The sequence below is a fragment of the Ovis canadensis genome, chromosome 23 (assembly GCF_042477335.2).
Source record: "Ovis canadensis isolate MfBH-ARS-UI-01 breed Bighorn chromosome 23, ARS-UI_OviCan_v2, whole genome shotgun sequence".
Classification (NCBI taxonomy): Eukaryota; Metazoa; Chordata; class Mammalia; order Artiodactyla; family Bovidae; genus Ovis; species Ovis canadensis.
In genome coordinates, this window is record NC_091267.1 from 33,901,147 (window position 1) to 33,913,345 (window position 12,199).

Below are 12,199 nucleotides of genomic sequence, written 5' to 3' on the forward strand. Positions count from 1 at the left end.
GAACAGAGTCCCTGTAATTGGGCCAGCAAATAATATTTCAAGAAATGGCGGCTGAAAACTATACAAATTTCATGGAGACTTAAACCATATCTAAGAAGCTCAACAAGCTAGGAATAAGAAACATGAAGAAATAATATTAAGAAACATAATCAAATTGCTCAAATTCAGGGATGAAGAGAAAATCTTAAAAGCTGTTAAGGGGAAGAGACAGTTCCATACAAAGGAAAAAAGATAAGGATAATGGCATATTTCTCATTGGAAATAATTCAGTCAAGATAAAATACTGGGGAGTGGAAGGGATAAATTGGGAAATTGGGATTGACACACACTACTATATATAAAACAGATAACTAATAAGGACCTATTGTACGGCACAGGAAACTAATCAGTATTCTGTAATGACATACGGTGAAAGAATCTAAAACTATACACCTGAAACTAACATTATAAATCAACTATATACCAATTTAAAAAAGTTAAGAGAATACTCATACTAGACCAGAGGAAAAAACATACATAAAAAAATAGAAAGTGTTCTTTAAGCAAATTCAGTTGATTGAAACAAGATAAAATACTCAGAGGAAAACAGTGTCAACCTAGAATGCTGAACCCCTTTCAGACATTCTAAATTCTTTCAAAAGCAAAGGCCTTTTCAAAAAGCAGTCTAGCAATGTCCATTCTACTGTGTGAGTATCTGTCCACATAACAAAAGAACTTGATCAAAAGGATGTGTAGGGAGATGATAACTGTAGCATTTGCAGTGGAATAATGTTGGGTGAATGCCTATCAGTAGAGGGCTGGCAGGGTAAATTAGGGGGCACCTACTTCCACAGTCAGACAGGCAGCCATTAACACATTAGAATTGCAAACCTTAGAGGGCTTTCCACATGGTACTGTTATATAGAAGGTAAGATTTAGGTAACCTGTATGGTATCCAATTTTTATATAATAAACAATCTTGAAAAAATTTAGATGTATACCTATATGTGTGTCTAGGACCATATGAAATGAGGAAAGCCATGTTTTAAAAAGAAAAACCTTTTTAGTTAAAAATGTAAATACTAATGCACTTATATAAAATTATATACATAGGTTGGAGAAGGAAATGGCAACCCAATCCAGTATTCTTGTCTGGAAAATTCCATAGACAGAGGAGTCTGGCAGGCTACAGTCCATGGGGTTGCAAACAGTCGGCTACGACTGAGCGACTGTGCACACATATACCTAGGTATATGTATAAATCAAAAATATTATTCTTATATACTGTTTTATCCAATCTCTCCTAGGTTTGTAAACCTTCTCCACCCAGTCACTAATACTAATCTTTATTGCATAATTGCTGTAATGAAAGAAGCAGGAGAGGCTTCTGATGCTTGCATTTCTAAGAATTTATCTGTTTTCTGTTACACCATGATATTTGGTTTCTAGGTTTGTATTTCTAACAAAGCCAGACTTAGCATTAATTATAATGTTATAATTCCAATATAGGTGGCTCAGTGGTAAAGAATCTGCCTGCCAGTGCACGAGACAAGGATTTGATCTCCGGGTCGGGAAGATCCCCTGGAGGAGGAAATGGCAACCCACTCCAGTACTCTTGTCTGGAGAATCCCATGGACAGAGGACCTTGGGGGGTTATAGTCCATAGCATCACAGAGAGTCAGGCACAACTGAGCACACACACACACACACAATTATGCTTATGTGTGCTTGGTCACTCAGTCGTGTCCAGCTCTTTCCGACCCCGTGGCCTGTAGCCCAGCAAGGTCCTCTGTTCATGGGATTCTCCAGGCAAGAGTACTAGAGTGGGTTGCCATTTCCTTCTCCAGCGAATCTTCCCAACCTAGGAACTGAACCTGGGTCTCCAGCATTGCAGGCAGATTCTTTACCTTCTGAGCCACCCTAGGACTCATGTCCTTAACTAAATCTGTTATTAATTAATGACAGTAACTAATATTTATTGAGTATGGGCTTTATATAAAATTTCTGACAGTCTTCACGAAAACTCTATTAGGTACACATTCAGTTCAGTTCAGTTCAGTCACTCAGTTGTGTCCAACTTATCACTGCTTAAAACTAAGTAATCTAAGGAACTCAGACATTGCATAATTTGCCAAATGTTGTATAGTCGATAATTGACAAAAGGCACAGACACAAAATACTTTAATAGGGTCATAATCGCAAATATGCCCTTTAAACATAAGAAACAGGATTCTAATCAAAAGATCATAAAGTGCTATAAATGAGGGGAAAGCAGTTATCTGGGGAAGAAGAAACTGTTGTGATTGCTCTGACTTCACGTGTCCCGGGAAGTTTGCTTTGGTGTCCTCATGCCACCTTCCCCTGGACTCCGTGACACTGTCTATCGTAACAGCGGAGCGCTGACAGAAGACTCAGACCGAGGACAAGACCCAGGGCATTTAGAGGGGACAACACATGTGATCCACATTCGAAAATGATGGTTAAGAATATGTTTGAGATAAGGCTTTTTTTCCCCTCTGTTCTTTTCATCCTAGCAAAGCTGGATGAGTAAGTATGTTTGAGCTGAGTGTGTTTAAACATTACCATTAACTTCTGGATTTGCAGCCAGTGAGAACCAGCCAGAGAAGCCTCACTTTGATTCTCGCAGCGTGATATTTGAGTTGGACCCTTGCAACGGGAATGGGAAGGTTTGCCTCGTCTACAAAAGAGGGAAACCAGGTAAGGATCATGGCAGGCGCAGTTCTGTAGCTTGGGAATGGCCTTGGCTGACCTTGCCCTCCAGCCATCACACAGGAGACACGCTCCTCCCTGACCCCCTGAGATGCTGCAGGGACTTGGGTAGATGCCAAGAGAAAGCCCCTTAGGGCCTCCCTGAGCCACCCCCTCTCCAGGCCCGTTACTGGAGTCTTTTTAAGGTACTGTCATTTGTTAGTCACTGCAGAGTAATAAGATTAGGATAATAAGTGAATAAAAAGTGAAAGAAATAGTTACTCTGTTTATAACTCCTCTAGCTGGTTCACATGTTAGAAAAGCATCCAGGAAAAGCATTGTCTTATACTTCTTATGAAGGGTGTCTAACTAATAAAACCCTGAATTCCTAGACCTCAGTCTAAGAGGAAAAGGCTCTGGCCTCCTGTGCAGTGGCCACCACTGGACAGCAGCTCAGTCCCGGAGGTGGACAAGGTCCAGCCCTCTTCAGGTACCTCTCTGCCTGGGGGGTGAGAAGACACACCAGGATTTACCTCCAGGGGAAGGGGAGACCGCCTCCTGCTGGAGGGGTCTTTGTGAAGCAGCCTTTGAGCTGCATCCCAAAATATGGGTCAGAATGAGATACGGGTGATGGCGGGGGGGGGGGGCAAAAGGGGGCATCCATGCAAAGAGATAGGTAAAAGCCATGCCATGGGACAGTGCAACTGATTTTGGGGGAATGACAGGTAATTTTAGTTCACTGGCCACTTGGTTCATCTTGTGGATGAGGGGAGATGATGCCAGAAGCCCTTCATGCCAATTTTTGAAAGCCAGGTGAAGGAGTTTGGACATTCTATGGAAGTACGGGGGTGTCAAGGTCATTTAGCACAAATACGGCAGGATTCAAGTGAAAGTGTGACCAAGAGTAGAACTACAAGAGGGAGTTACTGGAGGATGGATGCCGTTTAGGGAGATGTCACAGCCGATAGAGAGGAGATGAGATGAGGAGATGAGCTAGGAGAGACCTCCACAGTGGTAAGGATGGCTGGCCAGGAGCAAGCGAGAGGCAGGAGCCGGTACAGTAGTGCTTCCGCTCAGCCAGCACAGCACTGCACAGGCAGGAGTCCCAGGAGAGGGGTGGTTTCTGCTAATTCCTGCCGGACCTCCTGAGAAAGCCAGGGCCGCTCGGAGTGTCTCTCCATCAGGAAGGCTGAGCCCACAGCCTGTAGCTGCTGGGGGCGGGGAAGCATCGTGTCCACACAGGAAAGCAGCGCTGCTTAGGCAGCCTGAGCGCCTAAGCAGGGCCCAGCGATAGGTCAGTTGGCTGACTGATCAAGAGCTCGTAAAAGAATACCCAAGAAGCCACTGGAGAATAGAGTTGGGAGGTTGGAAGGGAAAACTGGGAACTTTTACATTCCTTCTACTGTTGACATTTGTTTTAACCATGAGTAGATGTTGACTTTATAGATAAAAGGAAAACAGTGTTAAGCCATCCCTTCCTTTATGTCTTCTGTCTACTGTTTCAGGATTAGCACAGGACACTGAGATCTGGTTCCTGGACAGAGCGTTATACTGGCATTTTCTCACAGACACCTTTACTGCCTATTACCGCCTGCTCATCACTCACCTGGGCCTGCCCCAGTGGCAGTACGCCTTCACCAGCTATGGCATTAGCCCCCAGGCCAAGGTAAGGGAGAACTCCCTGTCATCTCAAACTGCAAAACGTATTAGAATCTTCTGAGGAAATGCCTAAATTGCAGAGTCCCAACCTCCTCATCTGATTCTGCAGATCTGGGTAGAGCCCAGGAACTTGCATTTCCAATAAGCAAAGTAGTTGCTTCCAATTCAGGTGGACAACAGCACTTTATACTAATCTAGTTAAGTGGTTCCCAGCCTTGGCTAGTCCTCAGACTCATCTGGGGAGTTTTAATTTCTAATGAATTGGGGCGGGGGCAGGGCTTAGGTTTGATGGCTGGTTTTGGATTCACAGTACATGCACACACAAGAACAGAGAACAGTCTCGTATTCTCTGGCTCCTCATCCGCCCACTTCCCCACCAGCAGCCGCTGTTGGTTTCTCTTGTGCCCTCACTGAGCCATGTTGCTGGATAGAAACCACACACGCATCCAGTTTGGGTTCTTTTTCTCTAAGTCACGAGTGGGATACACTGTTCACATTGTTCTGCACCTTCTTTTCACTTAATGGCACACTGGAGCTCTTTCCCTGTCCATATACAAAGAGCTGTCTCTTTCATTGATATGCAGTATTTCAAAATATGGATGTGCCTCATTTATACTAGAGATCTAGGTACCATTTTAAACATACAAATGTCAGATAATGCTGATAGGCTGCCTTCTTTGAGAACACCAGGTGTGTAGAGAACTTCTGACCGGGTGGCGAAAGATGAGGGGCTCAGTTCCCTGTATGTATTCGTCAAGGGGACCTCGCTTGCTCAAATGGCACATGATGATGACATCATCCAGGCAACACAGTGGGTGGTTATTATCAATGAACACCAATAAGTGTCGATGCCCTTTGCCTTCAGCTGCCCGGAAAGCCTGCAGGGAAGAGAGCAGGCGGTTCCCCTCAGCGGAGCCGGCTCTGGTCTTGGCCTGCTCTTTCCCCATAGGAAGGATGCTACCCAGTCCACCCGAGGGGCAGAGGCTGGTGTGAGGGCAGAACAGTTAGGACACTATGCCCTGTGCCTTGGGGACCTAGCATCCCAGGCTCAGGGCTCACTACATTAGAAGGAAGCACAGTTACTCAGATTCTTCATCCTCATCCTGCTCTATTTAGAGGTTAAAAGACCCCATAAAGTAATGTGTGTCTTCCTTTTTACCCAAAGGAAGTGCTGATAGATTTTAGAGGCAGTTTTCATGAAAACGTTTACTCTCTGCCTCATCTCCCCAGCTCTCTACCCCTATAACACCACTAAAGAACATGAGCACATACTTGTCTCCTTTGAATTGTGACTGTCTCTCCCAAATCTGCCTTACAGCAATGGTTCAACATGTATAAACCCATCACCTACAACACAAAGCTCCTCACTGAAGAGACCGACTCCTTTGTGAACAAGCTGGATCCTAGCAAAGTGTTCAAGAGCAAGAACAAGACCATAATCCCCAAAAAGAAAGGGCCTGTTCAGTCTGCAGGCGGCCAGAAAGGGCCCTCAGGTCCCGCTTCCACCTCTAAATCCTCCTCTGGGTCTGGAAACCCTGTCCGGAAATGAGCAGCCCCCTCCGCCTCCTCGCCTGCCCCACAGTGGTGATGTCGTGCACAGATGCCCTGGGCAGGACCCAACCTCAGAGTCTGTGTGTGGAACCACAGTCCTCTCTCTGCCTGCACTTGATCCCAGCAAAAGGCTGAGAAGCGATTCCTCTCCCCATCTAAATGACAGAATCCTAGGCCTTTTACTCCCATTGGCCTGAGCCAGGAGTTGGAAGGTCATATTCAGGTCTCCCCAAGAATCCTTCCACATACCCATTACAGCAGGTTGCGCCATCTGCTGCTCCTAGGAGATATGAGGAATGTAAGGTTTTATGTAAGTAACTAAGTAGATCTGTTAAGAGCTTTCTTCTCTTTCTACCCCAACCCCCAACCCCTCAGCAGTAATTGTAGAGGTTCCCCAAAGAAACCACTGGTTTTGACCTAGGAGGCATTAGAACTATGCTGTTTAATTGGTAGCCACTTTTAAAGCAGCTAAATTTAAACCATATTAAGAATTCAATTCCTCAGTTTTATTAGCCACATTGGAATATTTGCGTGGCTAATGGATTCTATATTAGACACCACAGAGACGATGAAACATTTCTATCATTGCAGAAAGTTCTGTTGGGTAGGTAGCACTACATTAGAATATTTTTGCATTACCTTTACTCAGATCAGTTCATTTTTGTTAGAGAATATTGAACACTCTCACAATTTGATGGGTTATAATGTTCCATGTAAAATCCTGAAGATACATTTTTATGTTTTTTATATCCTTCCCCACAAGCAAATCTTGCTTTGCTCATTTTTAATTTTCTATAAAGTTTTTCATCATCAGTTTTCTATAAAGTTTCTTGTTTCCAGTGTTTTGACGTGATATTTGCACATTTGCCAAAATTATCTTTCTCACATTGTTTTTTTTTTAAGAAGTGATTCTACTGTACCATGAAAACAAGACCTCCCAAGCATTGCTTTGCCAGGACTCTTCATGAAGAGTTTTGATGAAATCAGTTGCTATTGACAGGAGTTTCCACCTGCTCTGCCTACTCACAACTGCTCAGCAGTTCATGGAGTGGCAGAAGACGGTAGAGAGGAACCCAGGTGTCAAGGATAATAGCTGAGCTTTAGTCTTCTGCAAGTACTTTTCTTCCAGAACTCATCAGAGGGAGAACCGGCCAGTGCCAGAGGAGAGAGCCCAGCATTTGGCTGCTTCCCGAAGTCAAGGCTAGAAGGGGACTGAGAAGCTGTGTTGTTTGCCACTGTGGCGAGTTTGCTTTCTCTAGTGCTTTCAGAGCCCCTGAATTATTTCTGCATCAGTCCTGGCCCAGTTCTGGATTTCACAAATGAGGCAGCAGAGGAGCCACCAAAGCCACGCTGCCCTTGACACCAGCGACAGTCAGCTGGAGTCCCCAGAGGGCTTGTGTGCGGAAGCGGGTTCCACCGCGGAGAGGTTTGAGGGCTGTCTCAGGAGGAGCAGAGCAGTTAAGAGCAGGGCTGGCTACCTATACAGAGCCCAGTGCAGAACTGGGATGTGGGGCCTTTTCTCCAAAAGCCAGTAGACAGTACCATGAAAAGCACTAAAATGTTTTCCCTTTCTTCTCACAACTTGTTACAGATATTTTTGTTTGATACTCGATGCTATTCCAGGAAAAATTAAAGTGTTAAATTATTACAATTGTATCATTCATCTGTCTACTTTTGGGCTATTCCAATTTCAAATGCCACTATAAGAGCATTTAATTCATATTCAGAGTCAGCAGAATCACACAATTATTTCATACCTGTTGTAGGTATATATGTCTCATTCTTACCAAAACAGTGGAAACAACACACAAAACTAGCTCAGCCATTATTTCACTTTTTGATATATAGTCTCTCTCAACTTACCAGGGAGAGAGGAAGGACTGAAAGAGAAATCAGGAGCTGCCCTCGGCTTTCCTTTCCTTCCGTGTCCTTGTTTCAGTGTGAGTGGTTGGCTACTACAGAAACGGAACATGAGTAGGAAGGGAAAGGTATGGGTTCCACGGTCACATATGCTTCTTAGAACACCATCACCACCTCTGTGTATTTGAATGAAATCTGGTTCAGATAGAAAGCACGACCTCTGGGGCCTCGTGTCCTCACTTTCTCAGCTGTAGACATGACAAGCTTGCCTTAAACTCTGCCTCTCTTCACGTATGTAGGCCCACTGGAATTCTGTTCTCATGGGAATCACAAAGGCTGTAAGTGAAAGAGGTGGTAAGAACAGGGGACTAACACACTGCACGTATTTCCCCTGCTCACGTGTATACACCTTTGTCTCACCATACCTTGACTTACGCAAGTTCAGAGACAAAACTAGGAATTTCAAGGCAGTGGCAAAAGAACATTAAACCAAAGTAAGACCTTCTGAGTGCGAGGGCCTTGCATGACTGTGCAGATCACATGCACGTGAAGCTGGCCCTGGTGAAGGAGGAAGGGAGCACCCCTGGTTAGACCCCAGACAACAGGTTAAGAGGATTACATGGGGGAAAAGCTCACCAGGATGACAGTGTTTTGAAACTAAAGCAATTAAAATGGCAGTAGGCACTCGTATCAGAGAAGGCCATGGCACCCCACTCCAGTACTCTTGCCTGGTAAATCCCATGGACAAAGGAGCCTGGTAGGCTGCAGTCCATGGGGTCTCTAGGAGTCGGACACAACTGAGCGACTTCACTTTCACTTTTCACTTTCATGCATTGGAGAAAGAAATGGCAACCCACTCCAGTGTTCTTGCCTGGAGAATCCCAGGGACAGGGAAGCCTGGTGGGCTTGCCATCTCCGGGGTTGCACAGAGTCAGACACGACTGAAGCAACTTAGCAGCAGCAGCAGCAGGCACTTGTATAAATCAATTGCCCAGGGAAAAGAGTCTGTGCTGGAATCACAGAATGAGAATGAAAGCAGAATGCTTCATGACACGCTGATGTGGCTCAGATTGTGCATGAAGTGCCACATTGTCGTACTGCTCACATCCTGAAGCAGGGAGGTACCCAGGCCAAGGACAGGCACGACAAGGGGCAGCTTGCAGAGGGTAATCCACAGAACACCCCTTGGAGCTGCCCTCCCCAAATGTGGACATGCATCATTGTCGCTGAAGTTGGGTGCAGAAAACAAGATGCCCAGGTCTCCTCCAGACCTCTAAAATCAAAATTGTGAAGAAAGATTCCAAGCATCAGGACTTTAAATCAGCCACAATGATGACAATAATGTTCACAGGCTGTCAAACTTTCTACTTAACGGGTCTGGGTGGGTTTGCTTTCATTGTGTAGAGAAATAAAAATATTTTCAGTCCAGTAAAGCGTATACAATGATTGGAACAGAAGAACCAAGGGACCTTTTAGTTTCTGTTTGAAATACATCCATTTTTAAAACTTTTTATCATGGAGAGTTTTAAACATTTACAAAGATAGAATAGTATAATGAATCCCCATCTATCCATCACCTGGTTTCAACAACGACCAACCTATGACCTATCATATTTTATCTATACCTGTTCTTTACTCCTTTAATTTTTAAATAATTCCATTTTTAACTTAGCTGTTGATTTTTAAGTTATACTTCTTTGCATTCTGTTTTAGCAGTTGCTCTAGGGATTACAATATTAACTTTTCTGTTCAGTAGACACGTATGTACAGCGTCCCCAGTAGCCGCATTTCTGTAGTTAACTCCGCCTCCTTGACTGGAGTTGACAACACTGGGTAAGGACCAATTGAAACTGGGATGCTATGATGAATTTCCTTCTTTGGCTTAAGCCAACCCAGACTGGATTCTGTCTTTGCCACCAAGCATTCTCTGGTTAACACACCAGCCTTCATTATGGAGTTATTGTCAAGATTAAGTACGCAAGTGAAAAAGGCTGGTCCCTTCCTCCAGAAAGATTACATGACTGTTATCTTTCTAGCCGTTAGCTTTGTACACGAGCCAGGCTCTGCCTACTGCCCCACTCACTTTCCTTCCAAAATACCAGTGTGGTTCCCCCTTGTGTGACTTTACACCTGTGGTTTCCTACCTGTGGTGCTGGCCAGCCACCTCACGTCTTCCTCCCCAGATCCAGCTCCAGTCCGTCTCTGCCTCAGAGCATCTGAGAAGCTGAGTCTGCAGGGAGAGCCCCCTCCGGGGGACCACTTCGCTCCATTACCGTGTCTTGCCTTGTCTCCTCTGTATCCTCAGTGGTTGTTGAGACAGAGGGTTACCACTGCGAGCCATGCTGCTTAGTGTGGAGCCACGTGAAACAGTAGTAGATGACACTTAAAATGAATTAATTCACAATTTTGTGCTGAATTAGGAGCTGCCACATACTTACATCCAGGAAAGACCAACAGAAACAGATCACCCAATAATGAGAAAAAATAAAAAGCTGTGGAAATGCTTAAATATTCATTTAAACTCTCAAAATGCAACCACTGCTGTATTTTAGAGGCAGGACATCCTCATTCAGCTCAGAGACCACCTCTTTCAAAAGACTCTGTCATAGTGAAATCTGCTGCTTATATGCCCATGTCTTGGCATCTGAACCACATCTCCCAGCCTGCCTCTTGCACATGGTGGCTATGACTCGGAAATCTTGTTTATCAGTGTCCCTTGTGGTTTCAGAAGTGGGATCTTTGTGGTTACACATCCCTACATTTCCTATAGCACCCAACACCTGAGCCTTGACCAGTACGCACTCTGGTAAATGCAGCACTTGGCAACAGCCAACCAATTCATCTCACATAGATGATATCTATTGAGAGCAGGCCTGAAGGCAATAGTGAGGACCATGGTGAAAATAACGCAAGACCTGAAATGGTGCTTTGCAAAGCTTTATTACAGGGTGGACTTGGCTCTTGGAGATGTGTGCTCAGCCATGGCATATATCCCTGGGTCACACACACAGGCCTGATGTGGACTCTGCCGAGGAGATGGTGTGTCATCCAGGTGGGATGTGTCGGGAGAGAAGAGTGTGTATTTGATGGATGGCAGTGAACATCAATCACAGAATTCTCCACCAAGGACAGGGACCCACAAGGCTCAGGCCCCATACAGGCAGGCGATGGACATAGCTCCTTAAACACTGTTCTTAAGGTCTTGATGAACAGCACCCCAAAGCAATTTTATACACAATTTCACATGAAAATCTTTAAGTAGAATGAATAAACAGCAACAAGCACATAACAAGGTGCGTTCTCTCAGACCTGTGATGTCCAGGACAGTTGTGACTAGCCACAGATAGCCATTAAACTTAAAATTCAGAATTCTGCTCTTGTCACATTTTAAGTGTTCCGTAATCATGTATGTCTAGTGGCTACCATTTGAATAGGGCAGATATAGAACATTTCCATCATCATCAGAATGTTCTGTTGGGCAACCCTGTCTTGGACTATGCACAGCTTTTCTTCACAGTTCTCAGAATAACTGCTGCAAAGCCCTTTTGTAACATGCTATATTCAACAAAGAGTTTCCCTGGTGGCTCAGTGGTAGAGAAACTGCTTGCGGTGCAGGGGATGCGGGTTTGACCCCTCGGTTGGGAAGATCAAATGGCAGCCCATTCCAGTATTCTTGCCTGGAGAATCCCATGGACAGAGGAGCCTGATGGACTATAGTCCAGGGCATCACAAGAGTCGGACACAACTTGGCAATTAAATCACCACCACCACCATATTCAACAAAGAACAGGGACATTTACTCAACTTCAGATACTTTTCTAAGATACAGCAACCCTTAACACTTTAAAGATTCTATTTATTTTTTTATTTATTTTTTTAATTTTAATTTTAAAATCTTTAATTCTTACATGTGTTCCCAAACATGACCCCCCCTCCCACCTCCCTCCCCACAACATCTCTCTGGGTCATCCCCATGCACCAGCCCCAAGCATGCTGCACCCTACGTCAGACATGGACTGGCGATTCAATTCTTACATGATAGTATACATGTCAGAATTCCCATTCTCCCAAATCATCCCACCCTCTCCCTCTCCCTCCGAGTCCAAAAGTCCGTTATACACATCTGTGTCTTTTTTCCTGTCTTGTATACAGGGTCGTCATTGCCATCTTCCTAAATTCCATATATATGTGTTAGTATACTGTATTGGTGTTTTTCTTTCTGGCTTACTTCACTCTGTATAATTGGCTCCAGTTTCATCCATCTCATCAGAACTGATTCAAATGAATTCTTTTTAACGGCTGAGTAATACTCCATTGTGTATATGTACCACGGCTTTCTTATCCATTCATCTGCTGATGGACATCTAGGTTGTTTCCATGTCCTGGCTATTATAAACAGTGCTGCGATGAACATTGGGGTACATGTGTCTCTTTCAATTCT

General features: G+C 44.5%; 1 protein-coding gene across 3 annotated transcripts in view; it reads left to right on the forward strand.

Moving 5' to 3' along the window:
• Nucleotides 1-7,546, forward strand: part of TPGS2 (tubulin polyglutamylase complex subunit 2) — a 67,891-nt gene extending 60,345 nt beyond the window's left edge. For all 3 annotated transcript variants that reach the window (XM_069568699.1, XM_069568700.1, XM_069568701.1), the window contains 3 exons: nucleotides 2,584-2,697; nucleotides 4,194-4,354; nucleotides 5,666-7,546. In XM_069568699.1, the coding sequence (XP_069424800.1) occupies nucleotides 2,584-2,697; nucleotides 4,194-4,354; nucleotides 5,666-5,896 (506 nt within the window). In that variant the 3' untranslated portion in view covers nucleotides 5,897-7,546. The remainder of the gene's footprint in view (nucleotides 1-2,583; nucleotides 2,698-4,193; nucleotides 4,355-5,665) is intronic.
• Nucleotides 7,547-12,199: the final 4,653 nt, after the last annotated feature.